At 39.6% G+C, this 25,158-nt stretch overlaps 1 protein-coding gene across 2 annotated transcripts in view; it reads left to right on the top strand.

The window, feature by feature from the left end:
- The window catches only part of BCKDHB (branched chain keto acid dehydrogenase E1 subunit beta), a 275,645-nt gene that overhangs the window by 20,612 nt on the left and 229,875 nt on the right, over positions 1–25,158 (top strand). For both annotated transcript variants that reach the window (XR_016306628.1, XM_089655349.1), the window contains exon 3: positions 9,363–9,431. Coding sequence is in view for 1 of the 2 variants with exons in the window: in XM_089655349.1 (XP_089511475.1) it covers positions 9,363–9,431 (69 nt within the window). In the remaining variant the exon portion in view is untranslated. The remainder of the gene's footprint in view (positions 1–9,362; positions 9,432–25,158) is intronic.

Consider the following 25,158-nt stretch of genomic DNA (forward strand, 5'->3'; position numbering starts at 1 on the left):
TGAAATACATGCTCAATCGGATTCAGGTCAGGTAATTGACTTGGCCATTGCATAACATTCCACTTCTTTCCCTTAAAAAACTCTTTGGTTGCTTTTGCAGTATGCTTTGGGTCATTGTCCATCTGACCTGTGAAGTGGCGTCCAATGAGTTCTGAAGCATTTGGCTGAATATGAGCAGATAATATTGCCCAAAACACTTCAGAATTCATCCTGCTGCTTTTGTCAGCACTCACATCATCAATAAATACAAGAGAACCAGTTCTATTGGCAGCCATACATGCCCACGCCATGACACTACCACCACCATGCTTCACTGATGAGGTGGCATGCTTAGGATCATGAGCAGTTCCTTTCCTTCTCCATACTCTTCTCTTCCCATCACTCTGGTACAAGTTGATCTTGGTCTCATCTGTCCATAGGATGTTGTTCCAGAACTGTGAAGGCTTTTTTAGATGTCGTTTGGCAAACTCTAATCTGGCCTTCCTGTTTTTGAGGCTCACCAATGGTTTATTTTTTGTGGTGAACCTTCTTTATTCACTCTGGTGAAGTCTTCTCTTGATTGTTGACTTTGACACACATACACCTACCTCCTGGAGAGTGTACTTGATCTGGCCAACTGTTGTGAAGGGTGTTTTCTTCACCACGGAAAGAATTCTTCGGTCATCCACCACAGTTGTTTTCCGTGGTCTTCTGGGTCTTTTGGTGTTGCGTTCCTTCTTTTTAAGAATGTTCCAAACACTTTTGTTTTGGCCACGCCTAATGTTTTTGCTATCTCTCTGATGGGTTTGTTTTGTTTTTTCAGCCTAGTGATGGCTTGCTTCACTGATAGTGACCGCTCTTTGGATCTCATCTTGAGAGTTGACAGCAACAGATTCCAAATGCAAATAGCACACTTGAAATGATCTCTGGACCTTTTATCTGCTCATTGTAATTGGGATAATGAGGGAATAACACACACCTGGCCATGGAACAGCTGAGAAGCTAATTGTCCCATTACTTTTGGTCCCTTAACAAGTGGGAGGCACATATGCAAACTGTTGTAATTCCTACACCGTTCACATGATTTGGATGTAAATACCCTCAAATTAAAGCTCCATCCATTGTGGTGGTGTATAGAGTCAAAAATGTTAGAATTGTGTCGATGTCCCAATATTTATGGACCTGACTGTACATATTCACTTATTTGTGCATGGAAAAAAAAATGTGCAGTTAACTTATTTCAACAAGGAGCTTGGAAGGCATCTGCAATCTGTGTACACTGTCACCTCTTACATTACCAAAGCAATGTCTTTTGTCATTTCCCTATTGTGCGGACAGCATGATTGTATATCATTCCGTAAAGGTGCCCACAGGCATTAGAAGCCATTTTTGTCTGACTATTGTAGCAATCTGTTGTCTGTAGGGCCCCTAGATGGCTCTCTAGGCATAAATCAGAAGTGTAAAATAATACCTGTTCTTATATTTTTTGACTTGTGTTAAAATAAGCTAACAATGGTACTGGGTGCAGGGGGTGAAGTTGTTCTCATCTCATTATCAATAAGGGTCCTTTCACGTGGGCTTTCTGGTTTTTTTTTTTTTTTTTTTTTTTTTTACATTTTTTTTCATCCATTCAGTCAGGTTTTTTCAAAGCAAAACAGATCCATTTTTCATCAGGGTTTACACCAGTTTTTTACATCCACTACCAATACAAAAACTGTATTGGTTGTCCAGTTTACATCTGTTTTTTCATCCGTTCCATTTTTTAATTGGGCAAAAAAAAAAAAATGGACCTGAACAGAAATGGACAAAAAACTGATTGTAAGTTGGCGATGTCTGTTTTTCCATAAAGATACATTGATGTCAGTTTTTCATCCATCAACGAATGGATGAAAAACAGATAAATAGGACAAACAAAATGCCCGTGTGAAAGGGGCCTAAGTCTTCCAAAACCTCAGGACTCTCAAAAATGACTGATCTCTCCAATTTCCCCAAACTATTGATTATATAGGAGTGTAGATCTCCATTTGTGTAAGAGAAATTATCCCTGTCTTTTTAATAAAAACGGCTCTGATCTTTTATCCAATAACACAATACAAAACCACATCTGATTCCTCAAATTTGTAAGCCTTCTTAGGTTGGTTTACCAAAGGCAAAGAGATTTCTCTTAGTTTAATTGAGGTGAAGCTCTGCTGACTTCCATCATCCAATCATTTGAAAGCAAAAATACATTTTTTTTTCCTAGTTTATTTTAATTTTCTCTACACATTTTTTTTTTTTAAAAGGGCGTTTTCCCCCACATTCACTAAACTAAGGTAAATTACCTTGGAAAGAGAACAGCCTATGTGCCTCTAGTAAATCAACCCTTCATGTAACTGGCATGGCTATAATTTCAAATACACATTTTGCATTGTGGCACAGTCCTTCCTTTTTTTTTTTTTCCTTGAAATAGAAGACCTTTTCAAAAAATGATTAGAGGGTAGATGTATTTATACAGCATTTTGAAAAGTGACAGAATAATACACATTTCTAAGGTTAGAGAAATAAAAACAAAAACAAATTCCTTAAGAGAAAACTGTACAATTTACCAAATAAACCATTGTATTAGAATTGGATTCTGTTTCCAGAAGCGTTGTCTTAGGAATTCATAAAGGGTATGGTGGACACCCTTTAGCATTCAATCGGGGTACAACACGAAAAGTGTCTGGAGACTACTTTCTCAGTTCACTCCCTCCCCTGCCAGTGTGTTCATCACACGGACAGTCACATGGCTGAGAAGTTTTCTATGGGTGGAGCCTGATGGGGGAACTGAGAGACTAGTTCCCTATCAGGTCCACTGAACTGTTGATTGAGGGAGCATGGCAGTGAGTGGATTCAAAAGTCGCTATTCAGTGAAATCGCTGCTTTTGAATCTGACCTTAGCCATGCATCTTCAATCAACATTTAAAATGTTACTAAACCCACAACAGTAAAGTCAGTCTGTATATGCAGTAAAGCATGCTTGTTATATTCACTGTGGAACCTAAGGGGTTAATCCTCTGAATTGTGTAAAAAGGCTGTTTGATCTGTTCTTCTCTGTTCCTCCCCTTTTTCAAGCGACCACCACTTATCTCCAGACTGAACTGTAGGCATGCACATCCTCAGTTTGGTGTATATTGCCAAAGAGTTTTTTTTTTTTTTTTCTAAGGAGAGTGCATGTGATCAGCACAGGACCAATCAGCACTGTCCAGACAGAGGTCAGGGGATTTTCATCCTCCTAGAGCAGAAATAAAACTTGGCTGGACACAGAAGCTACAAGACTGCTCTAACTTCTGATAAGAAAAGCTATTTAGCAGTTTATATTTACTAAAATAATTGCACTTCCATGTTGTGTACTGTGGGAGACCAGGTATAGTGAATGCAGGGTCCTGGGTTTAGTAACACTTTAAGTATGGGGAATTAGTCTCTTCGTTCCTCATCAGGTTTCGCCCACCCAGTGAGAAGCCATTTCCCAAATATGGTCATTGACGTATTTGGACAATGACATCACTGTTATCCCCAGGCCTTTTGTTTATATGTAGCATTTGGCTGCAGAATCTCCTGCCCAACAGCTAGATGGCCCTGGAGATATAGTACTGTCTGTGAAAGCTGTCACATACATGACGGCTCTCCAGTGCACGCATGCCCAACTCTGAATGCTGGAGTATCTCATCCATGCCAGCTCAGAGTTGATCCTAATTACTGCCAGATTCTATCTGATAAATTAGAGTAACTCTTAAACTGGTCCATCCAAGTTCAACTCCCCAGAAAAAAACCCTACATACCTCCACGTACACAATCCTATACGCACAGTTAATCAAGAGGAAGGCAAAAAAAAAGCCTGATCCAATTTGCTCCAGCAGGAGAAAAAAAAATTCCTTCTTGGATCAACTTTACCTATAAATATTAGCATCCAGTTTTGTACTGGCGAAAAAAAAAAAAAGAACCAGTTATATTTTGTGCATTTAGGAAAGAATACAGGCTTTTTGTAAAAAAACAAAAAAAACATACTGAGCTGGCCAGAATCAGCTCTTGAGGGAGTCTATTCCACATCACAGCTTACTGTGAAGAAGCCTTTTCACATCTGGAGGAAAAGAGATTTAACCTCCAAAATATGGAGAATATTTCCTCCTCCACCATTTTGATTTTCCCCAGTTGTACCCTCTCTAGTATGTGATTTGTGCATATTTTTATCCCTCATGTGCATAACTTTACATTTATCAACATTAAACCTCATTTGCCACATAGTTGCCCAATCAAACAGTGCATTGAGGTCAGCTTGTAAGTTGGAGGTATCCTGTATGGACACTATTTCACTGCATAGTACTCTTAATCCTAGACACTATTTTCTTTATAAATCTATTAAAAAGTAAGGGTCCCAACACTGAACCTTGGGGTACACCACTAACAACCCTAGACCATTCAGAGTATGCATCATTAACCACTACTTTCTGGAGTTTGTATCCATTTACAACCTGTTATTTGCTGTAGAGATAAATAGGGTTTTATCTTCTGTTCTTTTGGAAAATTAAGCAAGAAATTTGATTTGTCCCTATGGGCAACAAACTTAATTGTTTTTTTTCTTCCATTTTTATTGATGAGTCTGTTCTCATCACTGTCCTTATAATTTTGAAATTGCACCTTCTGAAATATGGAGATGATCATGGATAATGGAGGAACAGCTCATGACAGGTGACATTTTGGTTCCATTAATTAGCTTCCAGACAAATTTTATATTTTTCTTTTCCTTGGGCCTCCAAGAGGCTTAATCTACTATTTCCATTCTCATTTTTCTGTCTGTTTTTTGATCTTGAACTGTTTGCAATCTGCTCTTATTCCTCTACCTTTGGTCTATCTTTCCACGTATTTCTTACTATCCTTACTCCTCTAAATAATTTATGTGCCCCTCTCCTAACTTTTCCCTTTAAAAACCAAGATCCAAAATGTTTTACCATTTTAATTATAGCTTACATTTTGTGCTCATTAGTGCATCATCCATTTTCCACCTTCATTGCATCAAATGTCATTATGTCAGGTTGCACGTGATGCGCATATCGTCGTCATGATCATCATGCTATGCTGCTACAGAGTGCTGCACTTCAAACCCTCTTGCATTTACACTTTTGAGGATATCTATTCTCATCAGTTCACTATCTGTGCTGATTATTATGAAGATCTTTTTACCAAAATGACTATACAGTTGTTCTACAAGCTTCTTCCTCTGGAAGTACGTTGCTTTTGGATGATCATCATTGCCATTTTTACATTTACGAACCTGTGTTAGAATGGGCCAATATCTTTTCCATTTGCAAATTACTTTGTAATGCTTTGTACCAGAAACATTATTTTTGTGTAAGTTTAAATAAAACAAATGCATTTTATTTTTATAACCCTATAATAACTTTTATAACATAATTAAAAAAAACAAAACACTTGTCAAAACAGGAAAAAAAACACGTATTTTGGAGCTCTTCCATGACTCAGGAGTTTTGATAAAAGATCTTTCAGTTCATATTGTTGAGACATCATACAAATCCCTATCCCAACATTTATCATTGTTGGTTTGTTCTTTCTGCTTCAAAGTTTTTTTTTTTTTTTTTTTCATCTGATTTAGGTGTACGTTTTATTAAGCAGAGATCGCTTATCTCATTTCAGTTCTCTGCAGTTCTCAGGGAAAAATCTTTTCCTCTGTCCCCAGGTGTATGAAGCAGAGAACATTTGTTCTCCGAAGGAGAAGAGAGGAGAAGTTTTTTTTCTCTGAGAACAGTTGAGATCTGTGTAGAAGGGGGAGAGGCTGCATGTGATCTCCTGAAATAATTGTGTGACTTACAGATCACCTGAGTTTAAACCGTGAAACCAAAGTTAAAAAGGCCATACAATTACATGAAAATAAGCACTTTCAATACTCATTTTGGTGCGTTGATGGTGTATTTGTCAAATGACAAAATGTGTGGCAAAATGCATGTCTGCTATCAGCATTTCGGGTGCCATTAACAATAAATGGCACCCAAAAGCGCACACAATTTGGAACTGCGGCAATAATTGTGCAATTCTGCCAACAAGTCTGCATTGCTCAGGTGTGAATGCGTTCTAAACAACAATACACTATAACTATACTGTATGTATGTACAGTAAATATAAAAAGTCTACACACCCTTGTTAAAATGTCAGGTTTTTGTGATGTAAAAAAAAAAAAATGACCAAGATAAATAATTTCAGAACTTTTCCCACGTTTTAATGTGACCTACAAACTGAAATCTTTTTTTTTTTGGGGGGGAGGGGGAGTAAACCTAAAATAAAATAATGTGGTTGCATAAGTGTGCACACCTTCTTATAACTGGGGATGTTCAGAATTACGCAATTACATTCAAAATCATGTTAAATAGGAGTCAGTACACACCTGCCATAATTTAAAGTGCCTCTGATTAACTCCAAATAAAGTTCACCTGTTCTAGTAGGTCTTTCCTGATATTTTCTTAGTCGCATCCTACAGCAAAAGCCATGGTCCGCAGAAAGCTTCCAAAAGCATCAGAGGGATCTCATTGTTAAAAGGTATCCGTAAGGAGAAGGGTACAAAAGAATTTCCAAGGCATTAGATATACACAGTGAAGACAGTCCTCATCAAGTGGAGAAAATATGGAGCAACAGTGACATTACCAAGAACTGAACAACTCTCCAAAATTATTGAAAAGACGAGAAGAAAACTGGTCTGGGAGGCTGCCAAGAGACAACAGCAACATTAAAGGAGCTGCAGGAATATCGTGCAAGTACTGGCTATGTGGTACATGTGACAACAGTCTCCCGTATTCTTCATATGTCTGGGCTATGGGGTAGTGGCAAGATGGAAGCCTTTTCTTACGAATAAAAACATCCAAGCCTGTCCTAAATTTTGCAAAAGCACATCTGAAGTCTCCCAAAAGCATGTGGGAAAATGTGTTCTGGTCTGATGGAACCAAGGTTGAACTTTTTGGCCATAATTCCAAAAACAACATTGCACATCACCAAAAGAACACCATACCCACAGTGAAGCATGGTGGTGGCCGCATCATGCTTTGGGACTGTTTTTCTTGAGCTGGAACTGGGGACTTGGTCATGGCAGAGGGAATTATGAACAGTTCCAAATACCAGTCAATATTGACACAAAAGCTTCAGGCTTCTGCTGGAAAGCTGAACATGAAGAGGAACTTCGTCTTTCAGCATGACAACGACCCAAAACATACATACTTACAAATCAACAAAGGTATGGCTTCACCAGAAGAAGAATAAAGTTTTTTGGAATGGCTCAGTCAGAGCCCAGACATGAATTTGATTGAAATATTGTGGGGTGATCTGAAGAGGGCTGTGCACAGGGGATGCCCTCGCAATCTGACAGATTTGGAGTGTTTTTGCAAGGAAGAGTGGGCAAGATGTGCCATGCTGATACCCATACCCAAAAAGACTGAGTGCTGTAATAAAATCAAAAGGTGCTTCAACAAAGTATTTAAGGGTGTGCACACTTCTGAAACCATATTATTTTAGTTTTTTATCTTTACTTCCCTCCACCTAAAAGATTTCAGTTTGTTGCTCAACTGAGTCGCACAGTTTCTAGGTTACATTAACTGCTACCCATCCGCCCTATAGCAGAAATACTGCTACAGGGTGCGCAAAATCACGTATGTGTGTATGTATGTCATTTTGCAGTTCTGTGTAGGGGCAATTCGCGGACTCGGATGTCAATCACCAGCATCCGATGATTGCCGAGTATTACGGACGGGGGAGAGAACTGTATGTAAACAATACAGTTCTCTCCCCTGTCAGCTCCTGCACACTGCTTTGTATGGCTGTGCATAGCACACACAGCACATAATGTGAAACTGCACACAGTTAACCCTTTCATCACCCCAATTGTTAACCCCTTCCTGCCCGGTGCCATTAGTACAGTGTCTGCTTTTTATTAGCACTGATCACTGTATTGGTGTCACTGGGGATGTCAGTGACACCAAGTCAATTCCTCCCATCGCTGCCATTAATAGTACAAAAAAAAAGAGAAAAAAATTCCAGTGTATATATACCGCCTTTTGTTAACGCTATAATTTTAACGCAAACCAATTAATTTACATGTATCGGGATTTTTTGTTAGCAAAGACATGTAGCAGAATTTGACTATATTTTGATTTTTAATTTTTCTTTTACTGGACATGTTTAATAGCAAAAAGTCAAAAATATTGTTTGTTTTTTTCCTCAAAATTGTCGGACTTTTTTGTTTTATAGCACAAAAAATAAAAAACGCACAGGTGATCAAATACCACCAAAAGAAACCTCTATTTGTGGGGAAAAAAAGCCGTAAATTTAATTTGGATGCGGCGTTGTGTGACCGCACAATTCAGTTAAAGCAACACAGTGCAAAAAAATGGCCTGGTCAGGAAAGGGGGGGGGGGGGGGGGGAGTAAATCCTCTGGAGGACAAATGGTTGAAGAGCTGGCCAGTGAGATCTTCAGATGTCACCTTCATAAACTGACTCTGTAAAAGTGAATGACAGAAGGGTGTGTCCTGTGATGAGAAGTGAAGAAAATGTTCTCCGCTCCTCACCTCAGCTTTATAAACTGACATGCATGAGAGATCAGCTCTGATCATCATTTATTTTTCATAAAAATAGTAAAATATGCTGGAGGATTATAATATTTAGTTTCTAGTTGCTTTTGATGAAGAATAAAAATAAAGAGCTTTGGTCAACTTGGTCTGGGATAATTTGAATTAATAACCATTTGAATTAATAAATTCAAGTCCTCTAGTTCCCTCTACTGGCGTACTAGTAATGTTCAAGGAAAGGATGGGGCTTTAGTTGATTTTCTGCTCTTAAATGTTTGGAATTAATGGGCATTGTTAGTCTATTTCATACTGTTCCTCATGTGTGGCAAATGTCAATTTATAAATATATACAGTATAATTTATTTAATAAAAATAAAAGAAAGAAAAGTGTATGTGTGGGTGTTTTTGTTTGTTTTTTTTTTTTTTTTTTTTAGCATTCTAAGTAAGTGACCTTTTGCAAAGCATGCCACTTTAAAAAGTACTAGTCATGCTAGTTTTAAGTGAATCTATTGCCAAGCCCAGTTACCTGGCTAAGAAGCCCTTTGCTAGCTGCTAATGTGTCTCTGTATCTAGGCTGCCTGCTATTTCTAGAGCATTCACTATACTTGCCGTGATGTTGAACAAAGGCTGATCCAGGACTAGTATGTAGCACAGGAGTCTAACAGTAACCACTTTCAATAAAGCCTTCTCAAATGGGTGTATGCTTGACACAAGTTTTTGTTGAAACTGTTTCTAATCTGCACAAAACTGATCTGCACAGTCAAAACTGTAATCCATGTAATAAATTCTTTTTTTTTCAGTAATATTTGGTGAGGATGTAGCTTTTGGAGGTGTCTTTCGATGTACTGTTGGCCTGAGAGACAAATATGGTAAGTTGCAAATCACTTTAAATTAGTAATGGCTGGTGTGTGAGTGTAAGATGGATATATATAATGTGTATGTACAGTTGTGCTCAAAATTTTGCATACCCTTGGAGAATTGGTAATGTATGTACCATTTAAAAAAAAAAAAAAAAAAAAAAAAAAGAGAGCAGTCAACTTGACCATGCAGCTAATTTGTGTTCACGTATCATCTTATTGTCCTCCTTGAAACAACCACACTATTTTTTTTCCAGGGCAGCTTTTATTTCTCCTGAAGTTACGTGTGTGTGTTGGTTTTTTGTTTTTTTTTTTGTTTTTTTTTTGTATCCTGAACAATTCTTCTGGCAGTTGTGGCTGCAGTCTTTCGTGGTCTACTTGACCTTGGCTTGGTATTAAGAGATCCCTGAATTTTCAACTTCTTAAGTGATTGAAAAGTACTGACTGGCATTCACAATTTATGCCAGGGTATGCAAAATTTGAGCACAAGTGTGTGTGTATATAGTGCTCAGCATAAATGTGTACAGATTTTGTGAAAAAAACTTTTACTTTCCTTTTTAGAATCAACATTTTCTATTGGGACACTATACTACAAAATACACCCACAAATGCGGCCCATTGATTGCAAACAAGATTTGTTATTTTTCACACACAAAGTATTTTTCCTAACAAATTCTTTCAAGACCATGTTGCAAAAATAAATACACCCCAATGAAAGTCTTAGGAACAAAGCTACATTTTAGACAGAAAAATCCTAATGAACAAGAATTCATCTACAGGCGAGTCTAGTTATTCATAAAACAGGTGTCCAACAGACAGGTGATTATAAAAGGGCTTTACTTAACAAAGAAAACACCTTCCCATTTCATGCTGTCAGCACTGGCACCACATGTAAGAGAAATGTCACAAGGCCTGAGAAAGAAAATATCTTTACACAAGAAAGGTGAAGTCTACAAGATCAGCAAAGCTTTACTTATCAGTCATAATGCTGTAGCAAAAGTGATATAAAATTTTTTAACAAAGATGGAACTGCAACCATCTCACAGAGACGTCCAGGCCGACCATGGAAGTTAACGCCTTGACAGGAGCGTCTTCTGATGAGACGGGTTGAAGAAAATCGCCATGCATGTTAACTGCAGTTGGCTAAAGATGTAGAAAGCCAACTGGGGTGATTGTTTCCTGTGACACAATACGACGTAACTGCAGAAGAATGGCATGCATGGGTGTCATCCACGAATGAAGCCTTTCCTAAAGCCCGTCTAGAATTTGCCAGGGCCCATGCAGAAACAGAAGACTACTGGGACTCTATACTCTGGAGCGTTGAGAACAAGATAAATGTGTTTGGAACGGATGGCTTCAAAACTGTATGGCGTTGCAAAGGTGAGGAGTATAAAGAAAAATGCATGGTGCCTACAGTGAAACATGGTGGTGGCAGTGTCCTTCTGTGGGGCTGCATTTCATTGATAGTATCATGAATTCACAGATGTACTGCTCTATATTTAGAGAGAAGATGTTATCACCCCATGCCCTTTGTCGTCATGCTCTCTTCCAACATAATGATCCAAGACACATATCGAAGTGATTCAGTGGCCAAGTATGTATCCTGATCTGAATCCAATCGAACACCTATAGGGAATTCTAAAGAGACAAGTTGAGCATCACTCTCCATCCAGCATTCAGGCTCTAAAAGAGGTCGTTCTTAAGGAATGAAAAAAGATAAATGTTGCAATATGTCACCAACTTGTTCATTCCATGCCTAGAAGACTTTGTGCTGTCCTTACAAATCATGGAGGTCATACATTTTGTTGTGGGGTGTATTCATTTTTGCATCAACTAATTTTGAGTAAAACTGAAGGTTTTGTAATTTTAACTTATAATATTAACCATACTTTCATGTAATGAGCTAAACTCAGTTTGCCTGCCCGCCCCACACACACACACTATTATCCATCACTGCCACATCCTTTCTGTCTATCCTTTCTGCTCTTTCATCTTCTTCACCACTCCTCAATTTTCATTGAAGGGCTTTACAGCAGGCATCGTTTGATGCCCATCCTCTCAAAGTCTTATGTTCGCCCCCTAGGCTGCAGGTGTAAGTCATGTGTATTATCACTTCATTTAATGGCTGTTTTATCTGAATGTGAATGAGTATGTTCCATCCATTTGCACACTAAATTCTGAGACTCTGGAATTCCTCTGCAGAATTTGGTAAGTTGCTTAGAGTAGTGTTTGTGCAGTGTGTACTGGACTCTCTGGGGAAAAAAGTGTTTCTCAGTGAGTACAGTTGATTGTTCCTCATTGTACAGTGCATCCAGAAAGTATTCACAGCGCTTCACTTTTGCTACATTTTATGTTACAGCCTTATTCCAAAATGGATTAAATTAATTTTTTTCCTCAACATTCTACAAACAATACCCCATAATGACAACATAAAAGAAGTTCATTTTGAATCTTTGCAGTTTATTAAAAATAAAATATGAAAAAAACCACATGTACATAAGTATTCACAGCCTTTGCCATGACACTCAAAATTGAGCTCGGGTGCATCCTGTTTCCACTGATTATCCTTGAGATGTTTCCACAACTTGATTGGAGTCCACCTGTGGGAAATTCAGTTGATTGGACATGATTAGGAAAGGCATAAACCTGTCTATATAAGGTCCCACAGTTAACAGTGCATGTCAGAGCACAAACCAAGCCATGAAGTCCAAGGAATTGTCCGTAGACCTCCGAGACATTATGGTATCAAGGCACAGATCTGGGGAAGGGTACAGAAACATTTCTTCAGCATTGAAGGTCCCAATGAGCACAGTGGCCTTCATCATCCATAAATGGAAGAAGTTTGGAAACACCAGGAATCTTCTGGAGCGGGCTGCCCGTCCAAAATTTGCGATCGAGGGAGAAGGGCCTTTGCCAGGGAGGTAACCAAGCACCCAATGGTCACTCTGAAAGAGCTCCAGCATTTCTTTGTGGACAGAGGAGAACCTTCCAGAACAACCATCTCTGCAGCACTCCACCAATCAGGCCTGTATAGTAGAGTGGCCAGACGTAAGCCACTCCTCAGTAAAAGGCAAATGGCAGCCCGCCTGAAGTTTGCCAAAAGGCACCTGAGAGACTCTGAGACCATGAGAAAAAACTCTCCAGTCTGATGAAACAAAGATTGAACTCTGAATGCCAAGCATCATGTCATGAGGAAACCAGGCATCGCTCACCACCTGGCCAATACCATCCGTGCAGTGAAGCATGGTGGTGGCAGCATCATGCTGTGGGGATTTTTTTAAGTGGCAGGAACTGGGAGACTAGTCAGGATCGAAGGAAAGATGAATGCAGCAATGTACAGAGACATCCTTGATGAAAACCTGTTCCAGAGTGCTCTGGTCCTTTAGACTGGGGTGACGGTTCATCTTTCAACAGGACAACGACCCTAAGCGCACAGCCCACATAACAAAGGAGTGGCCACGGGCCAACTCTGTGAATGTCCTGGAGTGGCCCAGCCAGAGTCCAGACTTGAACCCAATTGAACATCTCTGGAGAGATCTGAAAATGGCTGTGCACCGACGCTTCCCATTCATCCTGATGGAGCTTGAGAGGTACTGCAAAGAAGAATGGGAGAAATTGCCCAAAAATAGGTATGCCAAGCTTGTAGCATCATACTCCAAATGACTTGAGGCTGTAATTGGTGCTAAAGGTGCTTCAAAGTATTGAGCAAAGGCTGTGAATACTTTTTAAGTACATGTGTTTTTTTTTTTTATTTTTAATAAATTGCAAAGATTTCAAAACAAACTTCTTTCATGTTGTCATTATGGAGTATTGTTTGTAGAATGTTGAGGAAAAAAATGAATTTAATTCATTTTGGAATAAGGCTGTAACATAACAAAATGTGGCAAAAGTTAAGCACTGTGAATACTTTCTGGATGCACTGTATTAGGTGATAATGTGCACTGTATTTTCCTCTTACACAGGAGCACTCAGGATTATGGAAAAGTGTTGCAGACTTATATCTTAAGAATGCTAGGATGGTGTTATGGATATATAGATAACTCTGATAAATGATGAAATGAGAACAAAAAGTTGAGTGGGGTGGGGAGGGGGGGGGGGTAATAAAACAATTACTGCTATCTGGAGTTCAGTTTAAACAGACTTCATGTACACATGCAGTTTCAAACTGCTCAGGCTGGAACAAGAGAAGCATTGGGAGCTTTATTAGGCATGTGTCTATACTAAGAGTCAGTGAGTGAATATCGCCAGTAAAAATTGTGATGTGGATAGTCCTAGCAAAACATGCTGCCATAACAGATGCCTGAGATAGTTTGGGGAAAAAAATTGTACTATTGAAATCTTAGTCTTTCCAGGCTCTGTTACCATCACGATGAAACAATTGTGATGGTATATCAGAAAAAAGTTTGTTTTTTTTTTTCTTAACTGTTAAAGCCATTTGTTAATGTATTTATATGTAACCAGTACAAAGAATTAAAAACAAATCCTCTATACTAATTGTTCTTTAAAGGATACAGCTCTGCTTAATATATGGAGTGCAACAGTTGCATCTGGAGGCAAGCATTAAGCCTGCTACACACGACTTTCAGTCCGTGTGTACCACTGTCTGCCTACAAGCACTGATAAGTGTATTCTGGCGTGGAGGAAGTTCCCCTGTCGGAATACAATGTCTGAGGGAGATACCCCTGCATCAACATTGCTTTTGTTGATGAGGGGATCTGCCATGTTGTTTTTTTTTTTTTTTTTTGTTAAAAAAAAGCGTGTGTATCCAGCTTTAGTATTAGCAATCAAGAGTTTTGTAATTTTTTTTAACTGACATTTTTCTTCACCCTTTTTTACAGAAAAAAAAAATTAAGGTGCTCCCCATTGTCATAGGCACAATCGTATTCCTTCACATACAGCCAGAGTCGCTTTATTGAAGTTAAACTCCAAGCAAACCGCTACATACACAAATTAACACATGGGAGCTGTTTTACTTGCTAAGGGATTCTTTGATTCTCTCCATCAAATCCTGAGATATGCACAGCACAATTTAGTAAGAAGGCATGATCTGCCTTCGCTGAAGTTGAGAGACTCGCAGGTCCTGTCCCATCCCTACCCTGAGAAAGAATGGTCAAAACTGAATTGATAGCCTCATGAGCTCACCCATCTCTCCTCCTATCACCATACTCCTTGCACTGCAACCCAACTGATTGGCTTCTCACACTTCTTCTCTCCCCCTTGAGTCTGAACTGTTATACAGTAGACTGAAAGAGGCTAACACACTCGAGTACTTGTGTTGCTTTCAGTTAAAAAATATATATAAAATTAATTATGTTTTAATAACTACAGACCTGCATTAATTATTTTTTTTAAATTGCTTGGAGTTCAGCTGTAAATAGGAATGATCAAGTGGAAAAAGGTTATAAATATACAGTGGATATAAAAAGGTTACACACCCCTGTTTAAAATGTCAGGTTTCTGTGATGTAAAAATAGGAGTCAGTAAACACCTGCCATAATTTAAAGTGCCTCTGATTAACACCAAATGAAGTTCAACTGTTCTAGTAGGTCTTTCCTAACATTTTCTTAGTCGCATCCTACAGCAAAAGCCTTGATCCGTAGAGAGCTTCCAAAGCATCCGAGGGAACTCATTTTTAAAACAGATCAGTCAGGAGAAAGGTACAAAAGAATTTCCAAGGCATTAGATATACCATGGAACACAGTGAAGACAGTCATCAAGTGGAGAACATATGGCGCAACAGTGACATTACCAAGAACTGGACGTCTCTCCAAAATTGATGAAAAGATGAGAAGAAAACTGCTGTGCAAGGCTGCCAAGATGCCTACAGCAACATTAAAGGAGCTGCAGGAATATCTGGCAAGTACTGGCTCTCACGTATTCTTCATATGTCTGGGCTATGGGGTAGAGTGGTCAGACGGAAGCCTTTTCCTACAAATAAAAGCATAAAGCCTGGCTAAATTTTGCAAAAACACATCTGAAGTCTCCCAAAAGCAGGTCAGAAAATGTGTTATGGTCTGATGAAACCAAGGTTGAACTTTATGGCCATAATTCCAAAAGATATGTTTGGCGCAGAAACAGCACTTTCAGCATTACAACGACCCAAAGCATACATCCAAATCAACAAAGGAATGGCTTCACCAGAAGAAAATTAAAGGTTTGGAATAGCCCAGCCAGAGCCCAGACCTGAATCCGATCAAAAATCTGTGTGGTAATCTGAAGAGGGCTGTGCACCGGAGATGCCCTCACAATCTGACAGATTTGGAGTGTTTTTGCAAGGAAGAGTGGGCAAATATTGCCAGGTCAAGATGTGCCATGCTGATAGACTCCTAGCAAAAAGACTGAGTGCTGTAATAAAATCAAAAGGTACTTCAACAAAGTATTTAGTTTAAGGGTGTGCACATTTATGCAACCATATTATTTTTAGTTTATTTTTACTTCCCTCCACTTAAGAGTTCAGTTTGTTGTTCAACTGAATTGCACAGTTTAGAGGTTACATTAAAGGTGTAAAAAAACGAGACAAAGAAATAATTTCAGAACTTTTTCCATCACAGAAATTTGACATTTTAACAGGGGTGTGTAGACTTTTTATATCCACTGTAACTGACAAAAAAGAAGACCTAAGCATATATTGTTTCTCTGTAATATTTCTAGATTGTTCTTTAGAATAATGATCATGCTTCCATTTTTGCATGGACATTCCATTGCATTGTTCATCTGGCAAACCAGATGGTGCCCTCCCAAGTATCTTTTTTATTTTTTTTGATCATCAATTATTTTATATAACCCCACTTTTTATAGCTTCTTTTTTAAGCTATAAAAATGTGTGCAGTCCCTGCTTATGCATTTAATTCATAACGGATTGACCAAACATGAAATGTTGTGGGGCTGCACAACAGATGTCTGCCACATGAAACATGCAGGTACATTGTGTAAAGACTTAGTCTAAGAACTAGAAATGAGTACTTGGTATAGCAGTGGCAAAAGGGACTTTTTATTCCTTCGTTATTTATTTATTTTATTTTTTTAACTGCACTGTGCTTTGGGGCGCTGTGTTACTGTTACTGCATAGCCCTCTGGAGAATGGTATGGGCATATTTTACACTAAAGAAGTCCATTAAGTTCTACCAATAGAAGGGAAGAAAAAAAAAATTATATGCAGTCGTGTGTGTGTGTGTGTATATATATACAGTACGCAATCCTATACCCACAGTTGATGCAGAGGAAGTAAAAAAACCCCAATAAAGCTTGATCCAATTTGCTGCAGCAGGGGAAAAGATCCTTCCTGATCACCCGAGATGATCAGAAATACCCTGGATCAATTATACCTATAAATATTAGTATCCAGTTATATTTTGGTATCTAGGAGAGAATCCAGGCCTTTTTTTTTTTTTTTTTAAAACACTATACTGAGCTGGCCACAACCAGCTCTTGAGAGAGTCTGTTAAACAGGCAGGGAGGAGCAAGGAAGTAGGAGGGAAGAGGAAGAGCCTTATGTAGAGTGACAGGGATTGATGGACAGGGCTGGGGAAACGAGGAAGACTAGTGACAGGACAGCGAAACGCTGAATCTAACGACGGCAAATTGCAATAGATATATATACATACAAATTACATATTAAAGGACATTGAATTAAAAACATTGGATCATCACAGTGCATGCGAAAATAAACGTTAATAAAAAACAATATTGAAAACAATTTATAAAAACGGGGGATAAGAAGAGATGGGGTAGGGAGAGGGGACATATATGCATATATACATAAGTGCATGTATACATGCACATGTATAAAATAGTCCCCTGTAGAGAGACAAGAGTATACATACATATATAGAGGAAATAATAGAGGATTTTTTAAAAAGAATTTTTTTTTTAAATATATATTTTATATATGATGTATTTGGGGGTAGCCCTTTGTTTTTTATGACAATATAAGAGGGCCAATGATTATAAAAAGTAAACTGCATATTTAAATTGGAACCATGAAAGTGCAACCAATATGCGGTGGTTATTGGCAAGTATGGAGATATGATGATACATAAATGGTTATGTAATTTGCAATAAGGTAATTTGGCATACAGTGTAGATATATGCAAATACAAATGTGCGTATGTATACTGATGAGTCCAAAAGGACTGATAATATCCGTCTATATAGGAGTGTGTGACTGTCAAAACCAGCATGGTTAGAACCAATGCAAAAGACATGTACTTGACACAGGAACCTGACCACCCTGGAGTATTGGGATATGGGGTACCTCAAGAAATTGTTATTCCAGGGTGTTATATGATGACAATCTCCAGCTCCTCATTGAGGCCAGTAGGGGACAAGGGCATGTATCCAGAATGTCTCCCTGTGGCAGAGCCTATGGAAGTGCTCTGCCTCTAGGAGATCATAGGGCATGATCTTGACTACCCAGACCTGGAGCCCTACACTGGATTTGTTGTGGGTGTCCAGAAAGTGTCGAGGGAGACTGTGCTCATCTCCTTACCCCCTTCGATTAGACGACAATGTTCACCAAACCTGCAGCAAAGGGTATGTGTGGTACGACCTATATACAGGAGGCCCCAAGGGCACCTGGGGCAATATAAAACGAAGGTGGATGAGCAGTTATATATAAATCTGTGAATTTGTGATATTTCCCTTTTTATGGTAGAAACTCTTTTGACCATGTTGGATAAAATGGCTTGTTTTGCAGCGGGCTTTCCGACACTGAAACATGCCTATGATTGGAGTAGAGAATAAAGAGGGTGCATTATTTGACTGAACCAATTTTAATTTACGAGGAGCTACTTTATTCTTTTAGATTAGGGTCTTTTTTTATAGGTGCTAATGGGTTTAGAGATGATAATATCTCTTAGGTGGGGATCTTGTAGCGGGATATTCCAGTGTTTTCTTAAGATGTTGTTTTTCATTTTTTGATGTTTCCCACGGAATCTGGTGGTGAATCTTACTGCATGATGGGGGTCCTCTAAAGATCTATTGTTTTTGGGTTTGTCAGATAGAAGGTGTAGGCTTCATCTACAAGTTTCAGGGTACAATTTTTTCTGCAGTTTTTTTTTTCTTTTAGGGTGACAGTTCCTTGTAATCTGTTAGTTTGGTGCAGTTTTGACAGAGGTGGCAAAATTGGCTTTTTTGGAATCTTTATCCAGGTGGGGTAGTGGCAACTCTGATAGTGCAGAAAAGAATTCCCTGAGGTAGGTTTGGGGTAGTTTTTGGTTAGGATCTGGCCATTGTCATGGCTCAGCTCTAAGTCTAAAAAAGCAAGGCGGTCTAGGTTTTTTTCGGATGTAAAATGTAAGCCAAAGCAATTATTGTTACAGTGGGTGACCTAGCCATCGATGAGGGATGGGGACCCGTCCCAGATAATGTCATTTATATATCTGCTGAAGAAAGTAAGATGTGCTGCAAATGGGTTGTTTTGCCAGATGTACAGGTGTTCCCAATAGCCCATAGCCAAGTTGGCATAGGAGGACGCAAAACTGGCGCCCATGGCAGTCCCTTGTAATTGAAGAAAAAAGTCTCCATAGAAACTGAAGTGACTGTGTCAAACAAAAAGTAGTGGCCATAAGTATGAAATCTGCTTGTTTTTGGTTGATGAGAGGATCATCTGATAGGAAATGTTTGAGGGCCATGAGTCCCAGTTGGTGGATGTATTCATTGTTGAATTCATTATCCCCCGCAGACAGACAGCGTTCCGCTGTCCTATTACTAGTCTTCCTCTTGTTTCCCCGGCACTGTCCATCAATCTCTGTCGCTCTACATAAGGCTCTCCCTCTTCCTTCATACTTCCTTGCTCCTCCTTGCCAGAGGAAAGAGAGCACGCCGGCCGATGCTGGTCCCACACATGCTGGTCCCGCACATGCTGGTCCCGCACATGCTCCAAAACACATTGCATCCTGATGACGTAAAACTCCCAACGTGACTAGCTCCGGACATACTGGAGACCCAGCCAGGTTTCACCATCCATGCCTTACTTGGTGCAGCGCATCCTGCTGACCGACCAGGGTTCACTTCTCTCTGGAACAGCCTTTTACTTCTGGCGACAGACGTACTACACTACATCCATATGAGCCTGTTTTTACTGTTCAAGGTGTGAGTTGTTAAGCTTAGCTTCTTATTAAAACTTGTCAAACAGTTTGTACTTAGAGGCGCTGTGTCCTTTGTTTCTTCTACTGCAGAGTTCGCTTCACTCCATCGCAGCCTGCACTAGTGCATACTGGATTGCCTTTGCCCATATTGGAACTTATTCATTTATTAACAGATACATGGACTGCTGAATTATGCGCCTGTCATTCTCTTTAGTTAAGCCCACCAGACCTGAGATTTAAGTACAATGTGCATGAATGTTTCATTGTGAATGTGTTTTCCATAGATCACTTCCTTTTGTATAGTATCACCTGTACTAAATCGGTGTATTCTACATATGGTCAAGTGCCGATTTAATAAATATTTTCTCACCGAGGATTTGCCTGTGATGAATGCTGATCCAAAGGACTGTATCCTGCTTCCCTCTGTTCATCTTTTTTTTTTTTTTGGTCAGCAGATGGCGATCTAGCTTTAGCTTTCTACCTTGCCTAAGACTAAAAAACGCTATCTTGATGAAAAGTAAATACTTCCTGCTCCACTAATCAACATGGTACTTATGCTGTCATTTGCATAGAGAAAAATAACCATTCTACAAGAATCTACCATGTGCTGTCTGCCTTTTTCTTTGTCTGCCATCTCCACTGTGTACTGTAAGACACTAGTATAATGTATTGTCCAATGCCATATGTTAAGTTAACCTTTCAGATGTGAAGGTGATAGCAACTAATTTGTACATGTGCGTGGTGTTTGTTTGTTTTTGTTTTTTTTTGTTTTTGTTTTAGAACTTGGTGTATCTACTGTATATCAGATCTTTTTTTGGGGAAGTATTAATCCTATCAGGTTATTTTTTACTGTGTCAGAAGAAATAGAGGGCTGAATCTTCCCAGTGTGGACAGAGATTGCAATAAAAACTTGACCGACACTCTAACCTTCCTCACTCTAGTTTTGCCTTTACATACTCTTTAAAGTGGTTGCAAACCTCTCACATGAAAAATTAAAGCATATGCTTCAATAGTATGTACTAGCCTCAATCCAAACCATTGTCTCTACTGTGTCTTCGATCTCAAGGAGTCACCGATTTAATGGTCTAAGCCCACTCCCACAGCATCCCTGATGATGGACCCCCACCACACACACACCCTGCACACAACAGCTGACTGATATTTTGAGCGGTGTACATTTTTCTATCATTCTGTGGAGATGTGCCCATCCCCTCCGCTCGGGTCTCAGATTACACTCGACTCTCTTCTTTATGCTCTGCAGTGTGTAACATCAGATTTCCACCCCCTAACTGCTAAAGCAAAGAAAAAGCCTTTGATTTGTGTTTTTTCACAGGATGTTGAGAAGTCCAACTTATGTAGGATTTCTTATCTCTGCATCACTAGTCACTATATATATATATATATATATATATATATATATATATATATATATATATATAGTGTAAGGATGTACAACCACCACTTTATTCAAGTTTAACAAATGCATTTACTTATGTTGCCTTATTTAAAGCTGAAATAAATGTATAAAAAATTGTGAAGTGGTGGACAAGAGACAAGCAATGTCTCTTCTGCAATAAAGTACTCTTATCTGCCTGTTTGCAATCCTCTGGGATAAAATTACCCTCCCACCACCACCACCTTCTGGGGGCAGGGGAACTTTTTAAAACCCATTTTCACCTACCTGAAGTCATGTGTTCTGGCCTTTCTCTTCATTTACTTCCTGGAGGGGGTCTTTCTTCTGGATGTCCATGTCAATACCTGAATGACGTGAACAATTTGTAACTGCCCGCTAGCAAATGAGTTCTCACAGGATCCAGATGACTGCTGACTTCGGATTTGGAGAAATGAAGTGGACCGGACTGAAAAGGTTGTGTTTCAATGGGCTAGAGGTCCCTACAGGCAGAAACTGTTTAGGTTAGGGGCTTGGGTTGGAGGTGACTCAGGTGAGTCTATTGGAGTTCACTATGTAAGGTAAATTGAACAGCTGGTAGGTTGGGTTAGAGCAGTGTTTCTCAACTCCAGTCCTCATGGACCCCCAACAGGTCATGTTTTCAGGATTTCCCTCAGATGAAACAGCTGTGGTAATTACTAAGGCAGTGAAACTGATCAAATCACCTGTGCAAAATAATGGAAATCCTAAAAACATGACCTGTTGGGGGTCCATGAGGACTGGAGTTGAGAAACACTGGGTTAGAGGGTGTGGGGAAAATGATAGATTTTGCCCGCAGCTGAGCTGTAATGCTATATTTATTAAAAAAGGACTATTTTATGTGTTTTAAAATGGCTTAGGTGTCAATGCAAAGTTCCTCTCAAGGCATTTACTCTTTTGAATAGTGTCTGACATAGTGGAAGTAGTGACTTGTCATGCTTATGTTGATCAAATGGTGTCATAGCTGGATCTAAGTCTATATTAGCCTTGTGCAGTGCTTCAGTACAAGTGTCTGACATTAATGTGGAAAAGTGAGCTATGAATGGTAAGTATTCATCCTGAGCAGATTATAAAAAGCTGAAGGTTGTATTAATAAAGTCATGAATTCGTGCTTGATTTGCAGCTTTATTGTGGTTATTGTCATTTGTGAACATCTAAGCTGTTTTAGTGATATGAATATGGCATAGTGTGGTAAATCTTTTCAATATAATGTATATCTGACTGAAATCAGTCAAACTGGCCCAGGTACAGATTTATAAACAAGCTGTAGAAACGTGAAACAGAACAATTTTAATCAAGTCTGAACCTGTTCAGTTCTAGTTGAACAAAGGTAACACAACTGACTAGGGGCAGGCCCAACATCCACTATGGTCATACAGGATATTAGACTTGCATACTCTATACGACATCCGGAGTCAGAAATCCAAAACCAACCCAACCCTCTTTTTGTGACTATTTACACCTGAAAATATAATATCCATTCAAAAATTGCAAGTAGTGCCTAAAATTTGTACAGTCTTCTGGAAAAATCCGTGAGGCAATCACATATAAGCACGGAATGACCACCTTGAGGTCGTTCTGTACACCAGCAGTGTGAGGAACACCTCAAAGTTGCCATATTGCAGTGGTAATTTTTTAAATGACATTAAAGCTAGACAGCAGGAATCCTGCCACTTTCTAAAATGTTCTGACTTACTATGGGTTAAGTCCGATGAGGTGCATGGCACCTTGTGGACTTCATTTTTTTTTATTTACACTTGACAGTTTTACTAAGCATCAGGAGTACAGCGATCGCGATACACTGGTGGGAGAGATGATCCGTTTCTCACACACAGCAGCTCTGCCCACCCTTCCCCTCTGCTTTCTAGTCAGAGAAGGCTTAGTATTTTGTGAATGGGTTTAGACCAAACAGTGCACTCTGTGACTGGGCAGGAGGAAGGGAGGGGAGGGCAGAGCAGCTGCATATGACTCTACAGCTGCAATCGCTAATACAGCAAGAGGTCCAGCATCGGAGCATCAGAAGTATATCAATAACTATGCTCGCAGGACAAATGTAAATTGTAAAGAAAAGAAAAGTCCACGCGATATCATGCACCTCATTGGCTTAATTCATCTGGCACATTTTAGAAAGTGGTACATTTCATGTAGTATAGATTTTAAATTGCAACATGGCTTGTGCAGCAGTTGTATATGCTGTATATGTTTTTATTTTCCATAAAGGGGAGTTACCCTTTAAGAACAATACATATCTCTCACCCAAAGGATGGATCATATTCTAACATATAGAAAACCATTCTACCCACACCCACGTAATGTATATACATAAATGGTATGCTATTTACTGTGTAGCATTACAGATCTCCTAAACATATGTCAATACCCCAAAGAGTTTGCCAGCTATTGTCAAATTCTGTCACGAGATGCTTTATCTTGAGCTACCATAGGATGCTTGGAGGTAATTGATACCTAATGAAAGCACTATTGGAAGGAACAGAGGACATAGGGATGAGGTGTTGTGAAGCTTTATTAGACCCATTTTGATACATGTGGGTCAGAAAATCTGGTAAGAGTCTGGGGAAGTGAGTGGCAGGACAGTACTCACCTTTGATAGGTAAAGTATCCCTGAGGTGCTGGACAGTTGGATTTTTATTGAACTTTGTTGCACCAGGGGGCGTTTTGTGTTTTGTTCAGCTGCAGAATTTGGTATTAGGGGCACTCAAGCGCTGGTGCACATTTTTCAATTAGAAAAAAATAGTGAGTCTTGAAAGAAAGCTGCGTGAGTCTTGTGTGAAGACTTTTAGAAATGGCCCCCATAGTGTCATTCCTTATTTTCTTTTATTACCTTTTTTTTGCCTTTGTTTTATAGTTACATTATTAGATTTGTGAAGATATAAATGTAATGTACACCACTCAAATTAAAGGACCACTTTGAAAACACCATCAGATCTCAACGGGGAAAAATATTATGCTGGATATCTACACTGACATGGACTGGGTAATGAGTTAGGAAAGTAAGGATGCCCCATCGTTTGGAAATGAAAATTATCAACATACAGAGGACTGAATTCAGACACCCCAGAAAAAAATTATGCACCAGGCTAGTCCATTTTGCTGAAATTTCACTGCAGCAACGCAAAATGGTACTCAGTAGTTTGTATGGCCCCCCCCCACGTGCTTGTATGCATGCCCTGACAACAGTCAGGCAGGCGAGTGTGGGAGCCATTCAATGTTATCAATTCCTTCATCCACCAGGAACTGCCTGCATACTCTCGCCACGTGAGGCTGGGCATTGTCGTGCACCAGGAGGAACCCAGGACCCACTGCACCAGCATAGGGTCTGACAATTAGTCCAAGGATTTCATCCCAATACCTAATGGCAGTCAGGGTGCCATTGTTTAGCCTGTAGAGGTCTGTGCGTCCCTTCATGGATATGCCTCCCCAGACCATCACTGACCCACCACCAAAACGGTCATGCTGAACGATGTTACAGGTAGCGTAATGTTCTCCATGGCTTCTCCAGACCCTTTCATGTCTGTCACATGTGCTCAAGGTGAATCTGCTTTCATCTGTGAAAAGCACAGGGCACCAGTGGCAGACCTATCAATTCTGGTGTTCAATGGAAAATGCCAGTAGTGCTCTATGGTTTTGGACAGTGAGCACAGGGCCCACTAGAGGATTTTGGGCCCTCAGACCACCCTCATGAAGTCTGTTTCTGATTGTTTGGTCAGGGACATTCACACCAGTGGCCTGCTGGAGGTCATTTTGTAGGGCTCTGGTGGTACTCATCCTATTCCTCCTTGCACAAAGGAGCAGATACCAATCCTGCTGATTTGGTTAAGGACCTTCTACGGCCCTGTCCCGGTCTCCTAGAGTAACTGCTTGTCTCCTGGATTCTCCTCCATGCTCTTGAGAATGTGCTGGGAGACACAGCAAACCTTCTGGCAATGGCACGTGTTGATGTGCCATCCTGGAGGAGTTGGACTGCCTGTGCAACCTCTGCAGGGTCCAGGTATCTCCTCGTGCTACCAGTAGTGACACTGACCCTAGCCAAATGAAGAAACTAGGGAAAAACAGTCTGAAAAGATGAGTAGGAAAAAAAATGTCAGTGGCCTCCTCCTGTAAAACCATTCCTGTTTTTGGGGTTGTTTAATTGTTGCCCATTTAGTGCATCTGTTGTTTCATTAATCCGTTTCAGCTGCTTTTGGTGTTAACAATCCCCTCT

This window comes from Staurois parvus, unplaced genomic scaffold, assembly GCF_062004578.1.
Source record: "Staurois parvus isolate SC_StPar_1 unplaced genomic scaffold, SC_StPar_1.0 ptg000834l, whole genome shotgun sequence".
Taxonomy (NCBI): Eukaryota; Metazoa; Chordata; class Amphibia; order Anura; family Ranidae; genus Staurois; species Staurois parvus.